This window comes from Lepidochelys kempii, chromosome 1 (genome assembly GCF_965140265.1).
Source record: "Lepidochelys kempii isolate rLepKem1 chromosome 1, rLepKem1.hap2, whole genome shotgun sequence".
Taxonomy (NCBI): Eukaryota; Metazoa; Chordata; order Testudines; family Cheloniidae; genus Lepidochelys; species Lepidochelys kempii.
In genome coordinates, this window is record NC_133256.1 from 56,378,996 (window position 1) to 56,403,611 (window position 24,616).

At 39.3% G+C, this 24,616-nt stretch overlaps 1 protein-coding gene across 10 annotated transcripts in view; it reads left to right on the forward strand.

Annotated features, from left to right (window-relative positions):
* RCBTB1 (RCC1 and BTB domain containing protein 1) overlaps positions 1-24,616 on the forward strand; it is a 48,828-nt gene that overhangs the window by 18,614 nt on the left and 5,598 nt on the right. For 3 of the 10 annotated variants that reach the window (XM_073343636.1, XM_073343662.1, XM_073343673.1), the window contains exons 2-11: positions 580-750; positions 1,725-1,875; positions 3,430-3,596; positions 8,207-8,365; positions 14,238-14,345; positions 15,336-15,478; positions 18,844-19,034; positions 20,383-20,509; positions 21,363-21,514; positions 24,057-24,187. In XM_073343636.1, coding sequence (XP_073199737.1) covers positions 580-750; positions 1,725-1,875; positions 3,430-3,596; positions 8,207-8,365; positions 14,238-14,345; positions 15,336-15,478; positions 18,844-19,034; positions 20,383-20,509; positions 21,363-21,514; positions 24,057-24,187 — 1,500 coding nt within the window. Of the gene's footprint in view, positions 1-545; positions 751-1,724; positions 1,876-3,429; positions 3,597-8,206; positions 8,366-14,237; positions 14,346-15,335; positions 15,479-18,843; positions 19,035-20,382; positions 20,510-21,362; positions 21,515-23,169; positions 23,623-24,056; positions 24,188-24,616 lie in introns of those variants that run through there. The other 7 variants (XM_073343627.1, XM_073343645.1, XR_012158856.1 and 4 more) reach the window with 6 other exon arrangements.

Below are 24,616 nucleotides of genomic sequence, written 5' to 3' on the forward strand. Positions count from 1 at the left end.
TCGTGTGCTACTTGCATATATTGGGATTTCACACTGTCCAGAATTAAACTGGGATTGCACACTCGTTATAGGAGACAGATATTTTACTTTAAGATCTGCTTGTTTTTATTTAAATGGAATCTAGGCTTGGAATACTGTTTCACGTTTACAAGAGAATTGAATGTAATACAGAAGAAAATAAGGTCCAAAATAAAGCTCAGAAATATACTGCCCCTGAAAGGCAATACTTGCTAGGTTGCATATTTTATCAACATATGGATTTTTCAAGTAGAACGGTGTCTTTATCAGGGTTTTTTCAGTAGTTATTAATTCAAAGTAGCCCAGCAGGTATTTGTTTTTAATGACATTTCTCTAATATCCTGTCTAGGACTAGCTATTTGTTCTTCCTTGGTATGTTGTATGATTACACATCTTAAATAGGAATAGAATATTCATTCATCAGAGAGACTAATGTCTCTGTAGTTAAGTTTTAAGTGCTATTTTCTTTTCTAAAGAAGAATATCTTGTGCCTTCTGTTGAAAACAAATAATAAGCCTTTTTAATAGTTTGTTTTTGTTTCCCCCCTCCTTTTTACAGCAGAAATGTCAACTTTCTTATAGGAATTATATGAAACCCAACATAGTCATGGTGGATGTAGGAAAGTGGCCAATATTTACCTTGCTTTCACCTCAAGAAATAGCATCTATTAGGAAAGCATGTGTATTTGGCACATCGGCCAATGAAGCTATATACATTACCCATAATGATGAGGTAAGTCTATAAGGAAATGAAATACCTGATCTATTTTGGGATGTAATTCTAACCCCTTTGAAAGCCTGTAAATAAGCAGCCTACAAAAGACACTATGCATGAATCTGTGTCCCATTCTGTGAATGAATGTGGCGGAAATGAATTGCAAATATTTGAAATCTTGCATGGGGACAAAACTGGGAAGAGAGTAAAAGGAGTCACAATAAAACACTCTTAACAACAAAAATTATTTTCATTACTATTAATGTCCTAGATTAGAAAAGATGGAAAAAATAAAAACTTGCTACATAAACTGGGTCTCTTTACATTTCTTTTCACTCGGACAACTGAACTAGACTGGTCAGTTTCACTTCTTGGATCTCTTATGCTAGCACACATTTAAATATAACCGGGCAATTATTATGACAAATGTTAGAAGAACTTACTATCCTTTAGATCGCTATTGGGTATAGCAGCTGTAATAAAAAGGAATCTCCAGTCCAGGATATGCCCATTAGAGGTATCCTTTTAAATTTAAGTAACTTTTTTCTGAATCAAAATAGAATGGTCACAGCTTTTTTATGGAAGAAGTCGTAGTAGTGCATTGCCCTAAATAAGCTTAGGCACCCAAGAGGAGGAGATATTTGGATGCCTGACTTTAAAGCGTACAAAACACAACTAAAAACGCTTCCGTAAACATTTAAAGACCTATGATTTCAGTAGAATAATTTCCGTTAGGGTTCGTAAACCTTCCTTCTGTGTGTATTAAACAAAAATCGAAATTTGAATCTAGAACTAGCTGTAGAACCCTTTGAACCCAGTAAAGTTCTATGGACGAAATCTTTGCCCCGTTGAAGTTGATGGGAAAACTCCCGGTCACTTCACTAGGGTCGGATTTCACCCTATATATCTATATCTGTCTCTCTCCCTCTCCATAAATATGAATCTAAATAGTTTAAAATGCAAATTGTTTTTTTTTCCCTTTTTCCCCCCAGGTGTTTGTGTTTGGACTAAACTGTAGTAATTGTTTGGGGACTGGAGATAATCAAAGCACCATAGTACCAAAGAAATTAGAAGCCTTATGTGGAAAGAAGATTAACAGTCTCAGTTATGGAAGTGGACCACATGTTCTACTTAGCACTGAAGGTAGAAAACATTTAGTATGTGATATAATCAGTTACCTATTCTATAAGGGTTAACCAAGAACAGAAGTGGAGATATGTTGGTAGATTGATACTTGGCCAATGTGCTGGGTTTGTTGCTCTTTGGGGAATTCTGATCCTGGGCCAACAAAGTTCAAAGGCCAGATCTCTCCACTTACAGAGATCATAGCTTTGCTGAAGTCACTTTACACTAGCTGAGGAACTGGTCCAAAGCATACCATGAGGGTGACCTGCTTAATCTTCTCTCTGGGAAGGAGGAGCTACGTGCATTCCTAATTATCAGAACTTAATGATCAGATAACATTTTCCAAACCTGGTGGCCATCCGAATCAAATAGTATTTTCTAGTTTTTGTGGCCTTCTAACCAGCCAGCTTTTACAAAAGAAAGAACGCAGGTTATTTCTCAACACTGGGTGGGTAGTAAACAGCGGCAAGGAAATGAATGCATTTTACCTTTTGAACATAAAATTGGAAACCAGACTCCAACATGAAGTTGTGAAGTTCATTGGCTGACTAGCAAGGCAGTGCTGATTAAAAGGGTCTGGACTTGATGGCTTCAAACCTTAACAGTAGACTTTTCTTTGTTTTTAAATAGTTGTTTTGAGTTAAATTTGTCATAAGAATAGACTGTGCTTGTAGCATGTGACTTCAAGCTTCTGAAATATTATGAATAAAATGACAGACCGCTCACTCTCTTCTCTAAATTGTTTGCCTGGTTCCTTTATTTAATGTTGGATTTTGAGAACATTGGAACACCTTGCTCAGTTGTTTTTTTTCTGGGAAGGGGGTATTAAAAATAATTTAACATCAAAATTAGTTAATGTGGACTCACTGGACAAAGCCGCCTTTGCCTTGAATGGACAAGAGGCAAGATAGAATCTGTTTAAAGGAAGTCTGGTGAAGGCAGAAAGTCGGAGAAGAGCAAAGAGGTTGCTTGAGAAATTCTCAAGGGTAAAGAATACTGAGCCCAAGGAAGGGAAGGAAACTAAATGGAGTCCAGGAAATGTCCACTCAAAGTTGGCTTCCCTTTATAGAATAGCAAATTCATATAGAAAGCTGGTTTGGTTTGGGGAAAATAGCTTTTGTCTGTGTTGCCTGATCAGGCAGCTGACATCAGTTTTAAATAGTTAATGATATTTACTGCCAATTATAGTAGGGTGATGTGGGGAAGCAAGCATTTTCATTCTGCAATAAGGTTAGTGAAACCATTTAAATCTGTCTGTTAACAATGTCCTCAATTATATTGAGGTGCCACCATTTATCTTTCTCAATTAACCCAGAGCTCATGCTATGGTATAGTCACGAATAGTTAGACTTGAGAAGGAAGGCTAAATACTGTACAAAGAATATACTGTAGAACAATTACTACACTAGTCTCACTACTTAGTTATTCTACTCTCGCTTTCACTTATAGCACTGTCTGTACTCATGCTTTTATAGAAGTTAAAGAAGGAGAAGACCAGTGTTAGAATCAATTAACATCTTCATTAATTCGGAATCGGTGGAGTGATATCACAAACATGCATGTTTTGTGCAGATGGTGAAGTTTATGCTTGGGGACATAATGGATACAGCCAGCTTGGGAATGGAACAACCAATCAGGGCATTACTCCTATTCAAGTCTGTACCAACCTGCTAATTAAGAGGGTGATTGAGGTAGCTTGTGGTTCTCATCATTCTATGGCCCTATCATCTGATGGAGATGTAAGTCTTACATTTTCTTATTTAACTTTTTCAATAAACTTGGAGTTCCTGAAAGGAATCAGATAGATAGCTTTGGAGATTGAAGTCCTTTTCTATCCACAGTACAGGTACAAAATAACCTTACCGGTGCGCTTCAAACCCAACGCATCCTCTCTTTAGGGGTGGGAGGGGTAGTTCATTCTCCTGGCCAATTTTAATTCTTCTTCCTACAGTGATTTGAAAATTTAGGCCAGTGAGTATTCTTGTGGGTTTTTTGTGCATCAGACGCCTATCAGTAAGACTGAAACTGGAAAGAACACTGCACCTAAAAAGCAATGTAATTTTGAAAGACTTTCTTTTTCACTAGCATTCCCTATCTGTATAATAGAGAATTGTACCAGAAATGGTAGAATCTTTCAAAAGATACAAATTTAAGGTTGCCCTCTGTGTGCGCTGTTGTAGCACTTAAGATGTGTGCCTTGGGCAGATGGGTCAGTCTGCGGTGTCTTTAGTGTTTTGGTTCTCTTTAATACCGCATCTGATTTCTGCATTATTCATTATTGTGGAAGTATTCTGCTCTGTCCACCTTCACATACATTTAGAGGGATTGGGCATAGTTGGCTTTGTATCTAAATTCTGCTTTGTGCTATATATGTTGAAGAAAATATATCCCCGCAGAAATGAGTGGAGTCAGGCTTGGTTTGTCCATGTGTAGTTACCTGGAAAGTGTAAATCACAAATTTCTTTAAATACTACTGACTAGTCAATGTTTCCTTTTTAATGAGTGGTCAATGTTTCCTTTTTAATTAGTGTAAAAATGGTATTTTTAGACTGAGTAATCAGCCTGATCTAATGCTGTTTTAGGGCTTCATCTGAATTGTTTGATTCTAAAATCAACTTAAAATAGTTAAGACGAGGAATTCAAAATAGCCATAATTCTGTCTATGTATTGGGCCCCCAGAACTACAGTATCTGAGCACCTCCATATCCTATTCTAATATGAAATCATACTACTGCCATTATGACACACAGTAGCATATCAATATCTGTAATGAGGGGGATGGAAGGCAGATTCAGAAGCTAGTTTTCTGTTGATAATGTGCTGCTTTTGAGAGGAGCTTGTGCTTAGGAAAGATCTTAAAATCATAGAATATCAGGGTTGAAAGGGACCTCAGGAGGTCATCTAGTCCAACCCTCTGCTCAAACCAGGACTGATCCCCAGTTAAATCATCCTAGCCAGGGCTTTGTCAAGCCTGACCTGAAAAACTTCTAAATCTCGAGATTTTTCACCCCTTTGCCTTGCATAGGGTATGAAACTTGGAAGTGTAGTGCACCTAGTTAGGCAGCAGTGCTATGGTCCAAACAAGATAAGATGAGAAATAGTAGGAGGGATGTTCTACAGGTGCGAAGAATGAGACCTGAAATGCATATTTTGAATATAATGTATATTTAAACTGTACTTAATTACAGTGTTAACCTCCTGGAATTTAGACATTTAGTTTGATCTATAGTCTGCTGCATTCTTAGTGGTTGTCTGAGGCTTTATTGTCAAGATATATAACTCTGATTATACAAAACGTAAGGGAATGTGGAATAATATTTACATATGGAATATGTAATATGGAATAATATTTACAGAAAGAATTGGCTGCAAAAGTAAATGACTTTAATCTCTGGAATTTCAGAAGGTCTTTGAAGTGTCACATGACTGTTCATGTGACGTTAAATGATGAGCTCTAGAGTAGATGAAGAAAGGTAAGTGAAGGGCAAACAGACCACCAGCAATTGCCAAACTGGGAGAACTGTTGAACAGATGAATAGAGACAGCTAGTTCATTCCATGGTTTAAAGAGCAGAAGCTGTAATCACAGATGGCTGTCTTATATAATGAGAATATATATATTATAACAGTGGCTTAAATTTCACATTACTGTGGTGGTTTGCTAAAAGGTGGGGAGAAAATTATGCTTAAGTTCACTCACAATTTAACCTCTAGGAAACTTTAAATTTAGAGTCTCACTTTTCCATTATAATTCTGAAAAATAAAGCTGGTAAATAGTCTTCTTTGAAAACATTTTCATTATACCTTAACACATAGAGGATGTTTGTTATACAAAGGATACATTTAATACAGTAGAATCTCAGAGTTACGAACACCAGAGTTGTGAACTGACTGGCCAACCACATACCTCATTTGGAATTGGAAGTATGCACTCAGGCAGCAGCAAAGACCAAAAAAAAGCAAATACAGTACTGTGTTAAACATAAACTAGTAGAAAAATAAAGGGAAAATTTTTAAACAATTTTTTGAGAAGGTAAGGAAACTGTTTTTGTGCTTGTTTCATGTAAATTAGAATCCTAGAAAATTAGGGTTGGAAGAGACCTCAGGAGGTCATCTAGTCCAACTCTCTGCACAAAGCAGGACCAACACCAACCAAATCATCCCAGCCACGGCTTTGTCAAGCCGGGCCTTAAAAACCTCTAAGACCATTGCTCTTTATTCTGTCATCTGCCACCACTGAGAACAGTTGAGCTCTACCTTCTTTGGAACCCCACCCCACCCACCAGTTGAAGGCTGCTATCAAATTCCCCCCTCGCTCTTCTCTTTTGCAGACTAAACAAGCCTAGTTCTCTCAGCCTCCCTTCGTAAGTCATGTGCCCCAACCCCCTGATCATTTTAGTTGCCCTCCGCTGGACTCTCCCTCCAGTTTGTCCACATTCTTTCTGTAGTGGGGGGCCCAAAACTGACACAATACTCCAGATGTGGCCTCACCAGAGCCAAATAGAGGGAAATATCACTTCCCTCGATCTGCTGGCAATGCTTCTACTAATGCAGCCCAATATGCCGTTATCCTCTTGGCAACAAGGGCACACTGCTGACTCATATCCAGCTTCTCATCCACTGTAATCCCCAGGTCCTTTTCTGCAGAACAGCTGCTTAGCCAGTCAGTCCCTAGCCTGTAGCGGTGCATGGGATTCTTCGGTCCTAAGTGCAGGACTCTACACTTGTCCTTGTTAAACCTCATTAGATTTCTTTTGGCCCAATCCTCCAGTTTGTCTAGGTCACTCTGGACCCTATCCCTATCCTCGAGCAGATCTACCTCTCCCCCAAACTTAGTGTCGTCCGCGAACTTGCTGAGGGTGCAATCTGTCGCATCATCCAGATCATTAATAAAGATATTGAACAAAACCAGACGCAGGACTGACCCTTGGGGGCACTCTGCTTGATACTGGCTGCCAACTAGACATCGAGCTGTTGATCACTACCCTTTGAGCCACCAATTTAGCCAGCTTTCTATCCAATTACATTAAGATGGTTAAGGGCAGCATTTTTCTTCTGTATAGTAAAGTTTTAAAGCTGTATTGAGTCGAAGTTCGGTTGTAAATCTTAGAAAGAATAACCATAATGTTTTGTTGAGACGTTTGTAACCATAACGTTACAAATGTTTCAGAGTTATGAGCAACCTCCATTCCCTAGGTGTTTGTAACTCTGAGGTTCTACTGTACCATTTCCCCCCTCCAACCCTCCATATATTTAGCAGGTGTTTAGTTTTAGATTAATTAGAATAGTTAATAAAAGCAAAGGATGTGATATAGTTATGGACAAAGAACCTCATGCTTTTTATTTTTTTTCACGGTGGTAATGTTATAATGTGTGTGGCTGATGCTTTTGCACAAAGTTTTTCTCCATTTATCTTCTATCCATAGATATTAAAGTAAAGCGATCAATTAACACCAAAAAGGATACGTAGAATTTATGCAAAGGCAACCTCGTTGCAGTTGCAATCAGCAGCATGTCTGGTAACATCTTTTTCATAAGGGTAAATTTAAATCAGGACAAAACACTGGACAGTAAACTGTAGGAAATATTCCTACATTTGCCTCTGGGGATGGACTAGATAACCAAATATGAAATAACATGACTTTAGAGGAGGAGAAAAAGTCTCCTGAGGGAGTATATATTTCATGATCTTTTAGGGTTTTATGAACACAGACAACATCTTGCTTGCTTAATTTTAGATATTTTCAGTAGCAACAAATTCTTGTACAAAACTACCACCAAAACCAGTACTTCCCTTAATGCAATTTTTATCAAGTAACATTGCTGTTGAAACTTGTACAGTCAACCAGAACTTCCCCATTCACAAGCTCCAGTGGCAGGTTGGGGGAAATAAGGAACCCCAAGGACACTCTAGATCCTTATCCACCTGAAACAGACTGCTAAGTGAGAAGGGGGGAGTTCTGTAAAGCTGGAAAAGAAAATGACATCCGTCACTGCATTCCCCGTTGCGCTTAACTGTCTTGAAATGTATTGGAAGAGGTGTGTTCAAATTCATCCCCTCAAAGTTGTGTATGTCCTTCTGCCACCTTTATCTTTTACACTGGAAATATGTCCCATATTTTTGACAAAATTTGGATGCTCCTGTTTTGGAATAAGTAATTGAAAAAAGTGCCATGTTTATACTTACAGTACCAGATCTAGCTCATAATCTTTAAATTAAAAGAAAAAGTCAGTGATTTGGTTTTAGCTAGGGTTGGACAAGTCCTATTTCTTCAGAAGAACCTAGTCGCGAAACTAAACATTTTAGCTCTAAACTATTCAGATATGTATCTCTCTCTTTTCATGGGCAGGTATATGCGTGGGGCTATAACAACTGTGGTCAGGTTGGATCTGGATCTACAGCAAATCAGCCAACTCCTCGCAAAGTCTCAAATTGTTTACAGACTAAAATGGTGGTCAGTATTGCTTGTGGTCAGACCTCCTCTATGGCTGTAATAGACAATGGTGAGGTAAGCTTTCTCCACTAACCTCATAATATAATACATTTGTTGTCCGATTATGACTGCATAGAGATGAGAAATGTTGACATGGAGAACACTTCAGTTACGGAATATACATCAGTAACTACTGTGGAATTTTATGGTCCACAAGAAATACCTTGGTGTAACTGTTCAATGGTCACAGCTTGAGCATGAACAGTAGGAAGTATCTGTTAAGGGAGAGTTAATTGCTTACTTGTCCAATCTGTTAACAGGGTTTTTCACTTAACAAAATTCACAGAATGGGTTACTCTTTTATAGAAGTTATTTTAAGTCTCCACCTCCTAGTTACCATTCAGGTGCCTTCTGTGCAATAAGAAATAACTTCCAGATGTGGCTCAAAGATTGAGTAACCAGTTTCCAGTCTCTAAACGATATATTGATCTGTTTGTATTGTAAAGTGGCTTCTGTATTTTTGTAACCAGAGAAAATAGAAAGTCACAGGCTCTGAAAGTCTGCAAATTTATAATACCTAGTTCTATAAGACTATGAGAGTGGCCATACAAGGTCAGAGCAATGGTCCATCTAGCACAGTATCCTGGCTTCTGACAGTGACTGGTGCTAGATGATTTAGAGGGCATGAGCAGAACAGGGCAATTTATCGAATGACCCATCCCATATCATCCAGTCCCCGCTTCTGGCAGTTGGAGGTTTAGCAACACCCAGAGCATAGGGTTGCATCCCTGACCATCTTGGCTAACAGCCACTGATGGACCTATCCTCCGTGAACTTATTTAATTCTTTTTGATCCCAGTTATACTTTTGCTTTTGACAACATCCCCTGGCAATTAGTTCCCCAGGTTAACTGTGTATTGTGTGAAGTAGTACTTCCTTATGGTTCTTGTATTACATGTTACTATCATGTACCCTTCTTAGTCATTTCTTTTTCTAAGATACAGTCCCTGTCATCTTAATCTCTCCTCATGTGGAAGCTGGTCCAGATGCTTAATTGTTTTTGTTGCCCTTCTTTGCACCTTTTCCAAAATAATCTTTTCTGAGATGCAGTGACCAGAGTTGCATGCAGTACTCAAGATGTGGGTGGACCATGGATTTCTATAGTGGCATTATGATATTTTCTGTCATCTTATCTATCCCTTTCCTAATGGTTCCTAACACTGTTCAGTTTTTTGGCATCTCAGAATTACCGCTTTTTCTTGAACGGTAACAGCTAATTTAGACCCCATCATTTTGTATGCATAGCTGGGATTATGTTTTCCAGTGTACATTACTTTGCATTTATCAGCATTGAATTTCATCTGCCATTTTGTTGTCCAGTCAACCCAGTTTTGCCAGATCCCTTTGTAACTCTTTGCAGTCAGCTTTGGACTGAACTATCTTAAGTAGTTTAGTTTTGTTTCATCTGCAAATTTTGCCACCTCACTGGTTTAATCCTTTTTCCAGTTAATTTATTAATACGTTGCACAGCACTGGTCCCAGTACAGAACTTTGGGGGACCCTGCTATTTACTGCTCTCCATTGTGAAAACTGACCATTTATACCTACCCTTTGTTTCCTATCTTTTTAACCAGTTACTGATCCATGAGAGGACCTTCCCTCTTATCCCATGACTGCCGCCTTTGGTCCAAGGCTTTCTGAAAGTTCAAGTACACTATATCCATTGGATCACCCTTGACCTCATGTTTGTTGACCCCCTCAGAGAAGTCTAATAGATTGGTGAGGCATGATTTCCCATTACAAAAGCCATGTTGACTCTTCCCCAAGAAATTGTGTTCATCTGTGTCTGATAATTCTGTTCTTTACTATAGTTTCAACCAGTTTGTCCGATACTGAAGTTAGGCTTCCCAGCCTGTAATTGCCAGGATCATCTCTGGAGTCTTTTTTAAAACTTGGTGTTCCATTAGCTATTCTGTGGTCATCTGGTACAGTAGCTGAATTAAAGGATAGGTTACATACCACAGTTAGAAGAAAGACCAGTAGTAGTTCTGCAATTTCATATTTGAATTCCTTCAGTGAATTCAATACCATCTGGTCCTGGTGGCTTATTACTGTTAAATTTATCAATTTGTTTCAAAACCTCCTCTATTGACACCTCAATCTGGGATAGTTCCTCAGATTTGTCATTTAAAAAGAACATTTCAGGAGTGAGACTCTCCCTCACATCCTTTGCAGTTAGGACAAGATGCAAAGAATTTATTTAGCTTCTCCACAATGGCCTTGTCTTCCTTGAGTGCTACTTTAGCATCTTGATCATTCAGTGGTCTCCCTGATTGTTTGGCAGGCTTCTTGCTCTTGAAGTACCCAAAATATATAGTTTTTGTCTTTTGTTAGTTGCTCTTCAAATTCTCTTTTGGCATGCCTAATTATACTTTTAAACTTACCTTGCCAGAGTTCATGCTCTTTTCTGTTTTTCTCAGTTGGATTTGACTTCCAGTTTTTAAGATGTCTTTTTGTCTCTAACCACATATTTTATTGTTGGTTAGCCATGGTGGCAGTTTTTGGTCCTCTTGCTGGTTTTTGGTTTTGTTTTTTTGTTTGGGATATATGTATAGTTTGAATCTCTGATGGTGTTCTTAAAAAGTTTCCATGCAGCTTGCAGGCATTTCACTTCTGTGATTGTACCTTTTAATTTCCATTTAACTAGTTCCCTCATTTTTGTGTAGCTCCCCTTTTTCTAAATTAAATGCTCTCTTCCCCAAGAATGTTTAAATTTAACTACATTGTAGTTGCTATTACTATTGGTTCAGCTATATTCACCTCTTGGACCAGATCCTGTGTGTCACTTAAGACTAAATCAAGAATTGCCTCTCCCCTTGTGGGTTCCAGGACTAGCTGCTCCAAGAAGCAGTCGTTAATTATGTCTAGAAATTTCATCTCTGCACTCCATCTGAGGTGATGTATACCCATTAATATGGGGATAGTTGAAATCCTTCATTATTACAGTGTGTTCTGTTCTCTCTCATCTCCCTGAGCTTTTCACAATCACCATCACCCTGGTCAGATGGTCAGTATTATATTCCTACTGTTGTAATCTTATTATTCAAACATGGAATTTCTATCCATAGAGATTCTATGGAACAGTCTACTTCATTTTAGATTTTTGCTTTATTAAACTTTATGCTTTCTTTCACATATAGTGCCGCTCCCAACCAGCATAACGTACTGTCATTCCTGTATATTTTATATCGTGTGCCATTGATTATTATCATTTCAACAAGTTCCTGTGATGTCTATTAATCAATATCCTCATTTAATACCAGGTGCTCAAGCTCACCCATAATAGTATTTCGACTTCTTGCATTTATATACAAGCACTTTGTCAATTTAGTGTTGTGCCTTCATGTGATATGATTAAATGGGACTCTCTCATTTGACTGTTTCACTACAGTTCCTACCTATATTTTATCAACTTTTATCCTCTCCTCTTTACTAAGATATAGACTCTCCTTTAATAAAACCTTCCCAAGGGATGTCTGTCCAAACCATATGCTCCTGCCGTACCTTTCCCACAGCTTTGTTATGAAGTGCATTTCATCAGAAGCTCTCAAAGTGCCTAAATAACGCCTGTCTGTACTTCAGCACTTTACATTTACAAAATGCTTCACAGACATCCTCACAACAGCTCTTCCCACAGTTTTATACAGAGTTCTTCTTAATTGAATCATAGAAATGTAGGGCTAGAAGGGACCTCGAAGTCAAGTCCAGCCACTTGTGCTATGGCTGGACCAAGTAAACCTAGACCATCGCTGACAGGTGTTTTGTCCAACTTTTTTCAAAACCTTCAGTGATGGCGACTCCACAGCTACCCTTGCAAGCCTATCTCAGAGTTCAACTATCCTTCTAGTTTGAAAGCTTTTCCTAATATATAAGCCAAATCTCCCTTGCTTCAGAGTAAGCGCATTACTTCTCATTCTACCTTCAGCAGACATGGAGAACAATTGGTCAGCGTCTTGTTTATAACAACCCACAGTATATTTGAAGAGGGGTTATCAGGTCCTCCCCCCCTCAGTTGTTGTGTTTTTCTCAAGACTAAATATGCCCAGTATTTTAATCTTTCCTAAGAGGTCTGGTTTTCAAAACCTTTTATAATTTTTGTTGCTCTCCTCTGGCTGCTCTCCAATTTGTCTGCATCTTTCCTAAAGTGTGGCATCGGAATTGGACACCGTACTCCAGCTGAGGTTTTATCAACGCTAAGTGGAGCAGGACAGTTACCTCCTATGTCTGTCATACAACACTCTCTTGCTGATACACCCCAGAATGCTAGCCTTTTTTGCAGCTGCATCAAATTATTGACTCCTATTCAATTGGTGCTCCTCAGTAACCCCCAGATCCTTTTCAGCAGTGCTGGCACCTAGCCACTTATTCCCCTCTTTATAGTTGTGCAGTTGCTTTTTCCAGTGGAATACTTTGCACTTTGTTGAATTCAGACCAATTCTCCAATTTGTCAGGGTCATTTAGAATTGCAAACCTGTCCTCCAGAGTGCTTGCAACCTTGTGTCATCTGCAGATTTCATAGCATACTCTCCGCTCTGTTATCCAAGTCATTAATGAAAATATTAAATAGTTCTGGACCCAGGACTGATCCCTGCAGGAACCCACTGGACACTTTTCCAGTTTGACACTGAACCACTGATAAATAATCTTTAAGTAGTCTTTCAATCAGTTGTGCACCCACCTTATAGCATCCCATATTTCCCTAGTTTCATTATGAAAATATATTGATTTTGACAGTTGCACGTGATATTACATCTATTTCTTTCCTTCCCTATCAATCAGGCTAGTAACCCTTTCAAACAAGGAAATTAAGTTTATTTGGCATGATTTGTTCTTGAGAAATCCATGATGGCTATTCCTTATAAGCCTATTATACTCCAGGTGCTTCTGAATTGGTTGTGTAACAACTTGTTTCAGTATCTTTCCAGATATGGAATATGATTTTTTTCAGTGTAACTTCTAGTTTTTCTGGTTGCAAAGATTGCATTGATACATATATTTTCCTGAGTCTGTAGCTAGAAGGATTGAAACTACCACACAAAGTATAAATTTATTTATTCATCTTAATAGGGTATTAAATGTGAAGCTTATTTATGATAATCTAAAAGCTCGTATGGTTAAACTTCCATTTAATACAGTGGTCCTGTGTACTTCAATACACCATGCAATCCCATTAGTTGAATTATGTCTCCTGAGTGGAGTTCTAGTGTTATCTAACTGCACTTAGGGATCCCCAAAAAGTTTGTAATGCAGCCTTGCTGGAAGCAGCCAATTGGATATCTGTTTCACTTTGCTTCAGATACCCCAGTCCAAGAGCACAGCATCACCAACTGACGGATGGGGCTGTGAGGATCCTCAGTCTTTCCAAGGTTTTAGTTTTCCTGAGAGACTTGTGGATAATTGGGTTGCACTGTACGTGTGCTGTTCTGAAGTGTCTATCCTAATGAAAACTAGGAGTAAAGTAACAAGTTCAGAACAGTGAAGTAATGGATTACTCTGCTGTTGGACATACCTTAAGTTGATCCATTGATCAAGATGGTTGCTTTACAGTTCTGTCCACTAAAAATATTAGACCAGCACAGTAAGACTGATGTGTGGGATTTTGTGGTATTGTATGTCTTCTGGGAAACTAGATCAGTACGGTAAAGGCAGGCATCTTTTAAAAAGCAAACTTTCCTTTAAAACCTGGAGAATAGAGAAGTTGGAGAAAATGATCAAATTAATATAATATGCCCTCCTCTCCATTCCCCTTCTTCTTGTTAGGTTTGTGAAGATTTGACATTATCTCAAAGGTCTTTCTCCAGACTTCTATTGTCTCTGGTTACAACTCATATTTTCTGTATTCCTACAAACAGAACAGGTAGCTTAATCTTTGTTTTTCTTAAACTAGGTATATGGCTGGGGTTACAATGGTAATGGGCAGCTAGGTCTGGGAAACAATGGCAATCAACTCACACCTTGTAGAGTGGCAGCATTACATGGTGTATGTGTACTTCAGGTAAGTCCAAAGTAGAAGTAAACCATGCATTAATATTGTATACATCTCCAAAAATTTAACCCAGTCTGAGTCATAAGCACGTTTCTAAATTCAGGATTTCAGTGTTCTAGTTCTTTTAAAATCTATTAAAGCTGAAAGATTGTGGACAATTTTTGTAATGCTTGCTTTTGTATAACCTCGTGAATGTGTCAAAATGCTTCATTGCTGAATAACCTAAATAAACTATGCATACAATTTGTCATGCAGGTACCATCTCTATATATTGTGGGGCATGATGAAGTGAGGTATAATGGGCAAACTTGTAAGGAATGATCAAGAACAGGGAAACTAAGAGGTTCAAAGGATTTGTCTTAATATCCTATGTAGACAGTGGGTTAGGAGTGAAAGGCTAGCGAGAAGTGTCTTACCGTGAAAGCTTAGGGCTAGGAGTCAAGAGATCTGGGTTCTAGTTAGGACTGTGTCAGACTTTTGTATAACTTAGGTTAAGTGGTTTTGTGACCCCACCCAATTTTTTTTCTCCATTTCTACAATAGATAACCACCCCCCTTACAGGGCTGTTCAAGTCTCAGTTCATTACAGTTTGTAAAGAACTTTGAGATCTTGGGATGAAAAGTTCTGTGTAGTTGTCTAGTGTGAAAGATTCAACCGTTGTTTCTGGAATAATTACTGAAGTTTGTAACTTAGAAGTCAGAGAGACTACAAGGGGATTCTCCAAAGAAGTCCAAGGTTAAAAACCTAGGACCAATTGTTTAGCTATTGTGGACAAAGAATGCTAAACTAGATTTTTTTTAAATCTATTTATTAAGTGAAGAATTAACCAATGAATACTAAATTACCAGTACTTGGGGTTTTCTAGTACTTATTGCTAATGTATTTCATGTTAGCTTTAAGTATCCTAAATGGAGACTGGTGGAGGTATTTAACGTTGTTCAGTCAGATTAATGTAATGAGTGTAATAATTTTGTCTTCCACTTGTAAATTTACTTGCAGATTACCTGTGGCTATGCGCACACACTAGCCCTAACAGATGAGGGTTTGCTCTATTCCTGGGGAGCGAACACTTATGGGCAGCTGGGAACTGGCAATAAAAGTAACCAGCTAAGTCCAGCGCAGATCATGGTGGAAAAAGAAAGGTAACGTTGCTACAGCTAACCTATTTCTAGATTGGGTTGTGTGAGCATGCATTATGCAGTCTGTTTGTAGCTCTAGAAAGGTGTCTTGCTTTGAGTACTTGTTCCTATTGTTTCTTAATCTTTTACTATACCATACTCTTATCCTACCTTTTTTTCCCTCTAAATTCTGGACAGGGCGCTTTTGGTATTTGTAGTGGCTCCTATGCTAACCTTTGAAAGTATGTATATTCTATACATATCTGGTGCAGAGATGTAATGGACAAGGAGGCCAAATGTTAATTACAACAAGCTATTCCACCAATGACCTCTCTAATCAAAACATTTGGATTATATGTGCCAAGTTGTTATACTACATTGATTCCTACATTTGAAAAAAATGCCTGGTATGTGGTGATTCACTGGAAAGTCGGCTGTCTGAGATTCTGTAGTCAAAGCCACCAGTGTGTTCAGTAAGTTCCTCTTAACTTTGAAACACTTGGACTTATGTCAATTTTTAATAAGTGGTCTGTTCTCATTCTACCTAGTTCTGTTTGTGTAGTTCTCTAATGGGCAAACAGTCAGCATCTGGCTGCTTTTTCTTTATACAGCTAAATTTTCCATTTGGGAAACCAAGGCCATTCATAAGATGTCTTTGCATCTTATAAATGTGAGGTGGCAAAGCTTCTCAGTACTGAGCCTGCTAAAAGTTCAAAAAACTAAAGATGGTAGAAAATAGTGTGTTTTGTGAAGTACTTCTTGAAGTGATAAAGAATCAGAAACCAAATTGGATGATGGAGAACACTGGTGGAAGGAAAGATAATACAGAATAGGGTTTTATTTTTTCTTAAATAGTGGTTCAGGTGAGGTGCATGGAGAACTTAAATTCAGAACTGATCATGTCTTCAGGCATGTGTGCTTTTTTTTTTTTTAAAAAAAAAAAAGTCTTCCTTTCAGAAATATAAAGTGGATAATGCCTTGCTAATGATAAAATGGAAAAAATGTTCCAGAAAAAGCAATTTGTGGTACTAAATTGAGATGAATCTATCCTCCCCTACTGAACTTACCTGACTAGTCTTTCTTGGAGTTAGTGCCTATGTAACAGTGTTTTCCGGTGGGATATATTTTAATGCTTGCTGCTCCTGTTGGCTATACATACTACCCAATCTGCCGTCTATGCTAAATGCTACTAATAGAGGCTACTAGCAGATCCTGTTGAAGCGGCGTGCCATGCTGTCCCAAGGAATAAGTATGGTGTATCACTGAATTTGGGTTTTACATCCAGGGTGAAGCCTAATAGCTTAAAAGGAAGTCTGAGTTAACCTGGAGATGCAGCCTTGAAGGAAAGGATTTGAGTGCAGATGTCCAGCAGGTAAAGGACCTCTATTTATCAAAGAAAGAAAAGGTGATGTGCTTAGTGCTCTACAAGACACATGCCACCTTTGACCATAGGCACTTACATCCTAGAACAAGGACGCAGATAAGGCAAGACGAAAAAATAGGGTAGTGTCTGTGTTGGTGGAGTCCAGTTGGGGAAACAGGTAATCGAGGCCACAGTGGAGTCATACATGGATTTGAAGGCAAGGAGTGGTTGTGACCTCCGAAGGAGAGGAAGAATTATTAACGGAACTTAATCATTTTAATGTTGAGAGAGTTTGCTGTTGGTGGCTGGGATGGGCAGTCCTGGTAAAGATGAGGTTATAGTAGTGGTATTGTGGGGGGGGGTGAATTGAGAGTGAGAAGAGGGAGCATGCTAAATTGTTGTAGTTACCAGCTGGTGATCCTATGTGATGCTCCAAAATCTTGGTGTCTGATGGGTCTTAATACTATTTTAAAGTGAAACAATGATTGTGTGTAAAATAATAACTTGTTTTCTTTGTAAATTAGGATTTACTCAATACTTAATTTGTGCCAGGGCTGAGCCCTGGCACCTGTCGGCTTGGCAGTTCATAGCCCCGGTACCTCTGGGCTTGCTGCATCAGTTATGAATGTAAAACAAGTTGCTTGTGCACCAGCACCACTTTCATTACAAGTTAAACTCTGGATTTACCACTGGAAGTACCAAAATTCAGGATGATTTACCGCCTGATACTCTGTGCTGAAAGACCAGTTTTGCACTATAATCTGATATTTGTGCTACTCCTAGATTGTCATATTGGGATACTGACTTTTGATATACAGAAGAAAAACTGCCAGAAAATATGAGAAATTGGGTTTTATTGGAAATTTGTCTGTCCTCCGCTGACTTCTTCTTCTTCTTTTTTTTTTTTTTAAATGCGGAAAAAACCTGAAACCCTGGTATGCATATTTTTAACATGGGAGGAAAAACAAGAAGACCCAGCTTATTTTAAAACTAACTCTAGAACTTCCCTCCCAACTTTTCATTTCTGTGGCATTGTTCACCAGCTGAACAGAGATTCTGGATACGTCTTTGCAATTCTTTTAACGGGAATGTGATTCTTCTCTGTTTGTATATAATCACTTCAGATAACAGTTTAGGGATTATTTGAGCAAAGGGAGAACAGAATCTGTAAGAGTACAGCAGCACCTACAGTTCTTTAAAACAGTGTGGACGTAGGTTTTTTTAAAAACCGTGAAACGATTTTTTTTTTTTTTAAAGAATGTGCTTATTGAATAATGTGAATATTTAAAATGATGATCCTGTCAATTTGTTGTTTTCCAAACAGGCTTCAAACACTGGGGGAGGGGACTAAATACAACATGAGGCCAAAAATAAAGGCATGTTTTACAGCAGGCTATATCTGTCTAACTATCAGAGCCCATCCGAAGAGGGACTGGGAGATTCTTTAGTGAAGTATTTGAAGTGCTTGCTTCAAAAGGCATTTTCACTGGTACTAATAATTTAAAATGAGAGAACTAGCTCATAAAAGTGCTGTTTGGAGACAGAAGGCCTGGAACATGCACCATTAATTTGGGAATAGTTTTCCAGGCTACTTCTCAAATCTTGTTTTGTTACAAAATATAGATGTTGTAATTTCTTCATGCTTATCCATAGATTTTGCTTATGTGTACTGCGATATTTGGCGATGGCTCTTCATTTTAGAAATCTCTGCCTGTTAAGTGCCTATTGTGGGTGAGGTCTGAAGAATGTTTCTTGAAAGACTTGTGAATATCACTTTCTGTAAATGTCACTGTAATCTGATATTGCATTGGCTTATATCTCGGTAATTTAATACTGAATCTGGTTATGTGAAGGTTGTTCAGTTCAAAGTGATATCCAGCCAAAAGAAAACACAGGACTACAGGTAGCATATTCTCTGCTTTTCCCACTAACACAATTAGGTTGTCTTTAATTTTATGCTTCTGTGGTTTTAAATATACGTTATAGACAAACTGCGTTTTCTTTTGATTTTTTTTTCTATTCATAGGGTTGTAGAGATTGCAGCCTGCCACTCTTCTCACACTTCTGCTGCCAAGACCCAAGGTGGCCAAGTGTATATGTGGGGCCAGTGCCGTGGCCAGTCTGTTGTTGTTCCTCACCTCACTCACTTCACTTGCACTGATGATGTGTTTGCTTGCTTTTCTACTCCTGCTGTGATGTGGCGCCTCCTTTCAGTAGGTGAGAGCGAACTGGCACATGTTATGCAGTGCTACAGTACAAAAAATCTAATGCTTGTATGGAACAGATTTCTTGTTTTTAAATATTTGCACCTTCTGAAAATGTGCTTTCTTCTTAGAACCTGTATATTCTAGTGGGGCAGGAGCTCCACGGTAGTGAAGGGTGAAACCAGCTTACTGTTTAGCAATCAATGTTTAAGTGCTCTAAAAAGCATGTGCACTTACCATTGTCATGTATGCGACTGGACTGCTAGAAATCCACCGTGGGAAGAATAGAATAGTCCACTGTGCTGCTCTGCTTGCATGACTCACAACTCAGCATAGAGATGAAGGGTCTGTGTTTCCTTTGGGTGCAGATGCACCTCTCATATCACACCATGAGCAGTGGCAATTTCCTGCTACTAATCCCTGCACCAATCAGCATAGCTGTCACTAATGCAGGGAAGGGCAGTTGGAGCGCACTCAGATAAATAAAAGAATAGCATTGTGGGGCACAGCACACCACATGAAATGACAACTTACTTAATCATCCTTCATGCCTTCTCATTGTAGGGCAGCCTTGGCTGAAACATACTTGCAATATATTCCAAGGGGCTCTTGCCAGTTCATGGTGGGCAGAGTTAAGGTTGCTAAGCTCATAGTTAGGTTTCCTGCAATGCCACAAGTCTCTGAAAGCTTGTGCTACTACTGACTGTTGTACATATATTTTTTTTTATAGGTAAATGGAGGACTTCAATCCCCATTAATCAAACACCTTTCAGAAATGCTAACATAAGTTTTTTTGGGGTTGTTTTAAAAAGTAAATCTGACTTTTTTTTTTTTTTTTTTAAGTTATTTTTTGGAGAGCAATGTCAGCTTGGGCACCACAGGCTCATAATACGTGAGGACACTATTTTTTTTCATAGTTCGGTCCGATGTACTGCACTTCCTCGCAGGAAGGTTAATCTACATTTTCCAGACCTCCATAGGATCTGTCCAAATGCTGAAGAAACTCAGTTTGGGAGTTTGCTCAAGTGGACAATTTTAATAGTTTTCCAATAGTCTTCCAGTTTTAATAGTTTCCTTGGTAGCAGTTGCAAGGCTGTTGTACCAACCTCATTTTTCATGACACACTTATCGGATGTTATACTCTCATAATTGGCTCATAAAATGGGTGCTGACAACACTGAACCTCAGTCAGGACTACCAACATAGATCTGCCAGACACTTACTTCCTAAACATGACATAGTTACCCAGTGACCCATGTTTTCTTGACTAGCCTGTTTAATTAAGCCACTCTGCAAATGTATGTATTATTAGGCAGAATGTATTTTGTTTTCAAAACCTTTTGGTGTTTTTTTTTTTTAAGAGCATGAAGACTCCTTAACAGTAGCTGAGTCTCTGAAGAAAGAGTTTGACAGTCCAGAAACCTCAGACCTAAAATTCCGCGTAGATGGAAAATACATCCATGTGCATAAAGCTGTTCTAAAAATCAGGTAGTGTTCATGTTTCATGGCTTCTTGGTCAGCAATCCCTCTACTGCATAGAGAGCAACCCGTTAACTTGTCGTCTCAGAGAAATCCATCTGCAGTGCTGTCAAAAGTGAAGGTGTACTTAGACTTTTTAAGACTGTTCACTATTATTGAAATTGTTTAAGCTTGTATTTTGGACTGCTTGGAAGGATGAGGTTGACACACAGAGATCTTTAGAAATGAGGGGATTTGTCTGAATTAGTGCGTTGTTGTCTTTCTATTTTTCATGGACCAGTAGCTGTCGTAGAAATCTCTCAGGTAATATCACCACACAGTTACCAGATCTTTTAAAAAAACAAAGATAAGTAACTAAATCGTTAATTGCACTGACTTTGAATACACATGAAGGAGACATGCTGTTTTTACATTTTATTTCTCTAAGTCTAACTTATTAGAATGAGATTGTTACATACTAAATTTGAGAAGGGGCTGAACTGAAATACCAGTTCTTAACATTTTCTGTGTGTGGATCAATATCCAGACTTCACAGCAAGGGCCTATTTCTTTATTTAAAAAATTACTAAAGCCTTTTATTAAATTCCATGTGTACAAAACTTAATTCTTTCAAATTCTCATTTGTTGTATCACATACAAAATAATTGCTTTATTCTCTTGATGTACCAATATTACTTGCATTTGATGTACCCCAGGATTGGGAAGAGAACATACCCTTTTGGTATTTAACGACATTTGTATTTAGAGATCTTAATTTATTGTAGAGAAAATGAAGGGAAGCTTTATTTCAAATGGTCTCTAATATAGTGTTCATGTATCATATCAAGGTATGCCAGATAAATCTTCTGCCTTTCTGTTCTAGATGTGAACACTTCAGAACCATGTTCCAGTCATATTGGAATGAGGACATGAAGGAGGTGATAGAAATAGACCAATTTTCTTACCCAGTGTATCGTGCCTTCCTTGAGTACCTATATACAGACAGCGTTGATCTGCCACCTGAAGATGCTATAGGTAGCAACAGCCTTCTTTGGCCAAATTACATGATAAATCCAGTGATTCGATAAATGGACAAAAAAGTGGGGGAGTAAATGGTGCATGTTGGTCTTAGGACCACACATATGATCGGTTTCATTGTGATTACTTTTAAAGTGCAACTAAAGTAAACTCTTAACGACTTGCTACAGAAATAGTGCTGTGTAACTCTGAATAAATTGAGCAGCAAGTATCGGAGAGTAAAAGGTAGAGGAGGTGTTTACATTTCTCTTCTGAAATAAGCATTCATCCCTTTTGCTAAATGGAATCAATTATGCTTTGAAATGACTTCAAGAAAAAAATTCAGTTACTCTATTCTACTCGGTATAGTCCCTGTAATGAGGTAATTTTTACCCAGCACAGTGGACAAGCTCTGAGTTAAATTCTAGCTTTTATAGCAACAGTTTGTGCACTTGATACTTTCCCTGTTCAATAAGCAGGGCCCCTATCTTGCAAGCACTTACACATGTACTTAACTTTTATGCACGTGTGTAGTCCTGTTGGTGTCAGGGGAACCACTTATGCTTAGGGATAAGCTCCTGTGTAAGCATTAGCGGGATGGGGCTTAAAGTAGTGAAAAGGCCTCTGTTTGTTTTTGTATGTCAATGAAGCTGCTTTTCTGAATAACGCCCAGTTTAACTGAGATGCTGTTGCGTGTTGGGGCATGTCTATGCTGCAGCTAGGGGTGTGCTTCCCAGCCTGGGGAGGCACAGGCATACACTAGCTCCACACAAGCTTGCACTCCAAGAATAGCAGTATGGACCTTGTGGCCCTGGGTGGCAGCTTGGACTTGCTCAACCCCTTGGTCCTCATGTGAGTGATTAGCCTGATTCACCACCTACTCCGCAATGTCCCCGCTGCTATTTTTAGTGTGCCACTTCAAGCACAGCTAGCCCGTGTCTACCCAGGCTGGGAGGTAGGCTCTCAGCTGCAGTGTAGACAGACCATACTTCACACGGAGAATGAAGACTCAGCCCTGGTCTACACTAGGACTTTAGGTCGAATTTAGCAGCGTTAAATCGATGTAAACCTGCACCCGTCCACAGGATGAAGCCCTTTATTTCGACTTAAAGGGCTCTTAAAATCGATTTCCTTACTCCACCCCTGACAAGTGGATTAGTGCTTAAATCAGCCTTGCCGGGTCAAATTTGGGGTACTGTGGACACAATTCGACGGTATTGGCCTCCAGGAGCTATCCCAGAGTGCTCCATTGTGACCGCTCTGGACAGCACTCTCAACTCAGATGCACGATTTGTTTGCCATTGCTCTGACGCAGGGAGGGGCGACTGATGACACGGCTTACAGGGGTGGCTTACAGGGAGTTAAAATCAACAAAGCGGGTGGCTTTACATCAAGGAGTATTTCAGGCAGGACTTCACGGAGGGTTCCAATGAGAAATGGTGCACCTAAGTTATTGTTCTTATTGGAACAGGGAGGTTAGTCTGGCCTCTGATTGATACATGGCTAGATTTACCTCGCTGCACCTTCTCTGTGAGTGACTGCAGTGTGACCTAGAGGAATGAGTCCCCTAGACGGGGGGCGGGGCGGGGTTTGCAAATGAGTACAAAACAAATCTGGTCTATTTCTTGTTTTGATGCACTCCATCTATCTTTTACATCTTTGGCTGGCAGCAGACGGTGCAGAAGGACTGCATGCCATCCACATCTCATGGCTGCTCGGCAGAAGATGGTACAATAGGACTGCTAGCCATCCTCATCTCTTGCCTGTCCAGCAGAAGATGATGCAGTAGGACTGCTAGCAATCCGTATCGCCTGCCTGCTCACCATAAGATGGTTCAATAGGACTGACTGCAGGACTAAAGAGAATGACCTGATCAGGTCACTCTAAATTTAGTCCCTGCGCCCATGTCTGCCCAGGTGCTCCTGATCGACCTCACATAGGCGACCAGGAGCACCTCGGACACAATGATGATGGCTACCAGTCCTGTTGCACCGTCTGCTGCCACAAGGCAATGGGTTGCTGCTGCTGTGTACCAATGCAGTACCACGTCTGCCAGGACCCAGGAGACATACGGTGACAGTGAGCTGAGCGGGCTCCATGCTTGCCGTGGTATGGCGTCTGCACAGGTAACTCAGGAAAAAAGGCGCAAAACGATTGTCTGCCCTTGCTTTCACGGAGGGAGGGAGGGAACGGGGGCCTGATGATCTGTACCCAGAACCACCCGCGACAATGTTTTAGCCCCATCAGGCTTTGGGATCTCAACCCAGAATTCCAATGGGCAGTGGAGACTGCGGGAACTGTGGGATAGCTACCCACAGTGTAACACTCCGGAAGTCGACTCTAGCCTCGGTACTGTGGAAGCAGTCCGCCAAGTTAATGCACTTAGAGCATTTTCTGTGGGGAGACACACTCTCGAATATATAAAACCGATTTCTAAAAAACCGACTTCTATAAATTCGACCTAATTTCGTAGTGTAGACATACCGTCAGTGTGGAGCTTGCCTTGATGCTGTAAAAGCAGAGTTTGAAAGTGGCTAATATAATGGCATTTTAATTTCAGGACTTTTGGATTTGGCTACATCTTACTGTGAAAACAGATTGAAAAAACTGTGTCAACACATTATCAAGAGAGGAATTACTGTGGAAAATGCATTTTCATTGCTCTCTGCTGCAGTGAGATATGATGCAGAGGTAAACTTCTAAAGATTAAACTCACTAAATGGACTACCTCTTTTTGACCAGAACCATGGAGCATAGCAGACAGCTTTTAATCTCCATTTTGATTTGAGGGAAAATTGCTCGTTGCACTGAGAATTTGAACAGTAGGGTTCTGGTGCTGTTCCTTGGACTTTGTAGCCATTCTGTTCAGAGTGAAAGCCATATCTTTGTATTAAACTTTTAGTAGACGACAAATTAACTAGCACGTTATATCTATATATACACACACAAGACTTATTTAATCAAGCCATAGAATGAGGCACAATATAAGTAACTTTCATATTGTCTAGTTCATGGTGGCCATTTTACGCTGTTTTGCTTAGCTTCATAATGCATCGCTCCATGTTATCTGGAAAAAAAATTCTGTGCTGAAAACTTTCCATCTAGAGGCTGAAAATATTA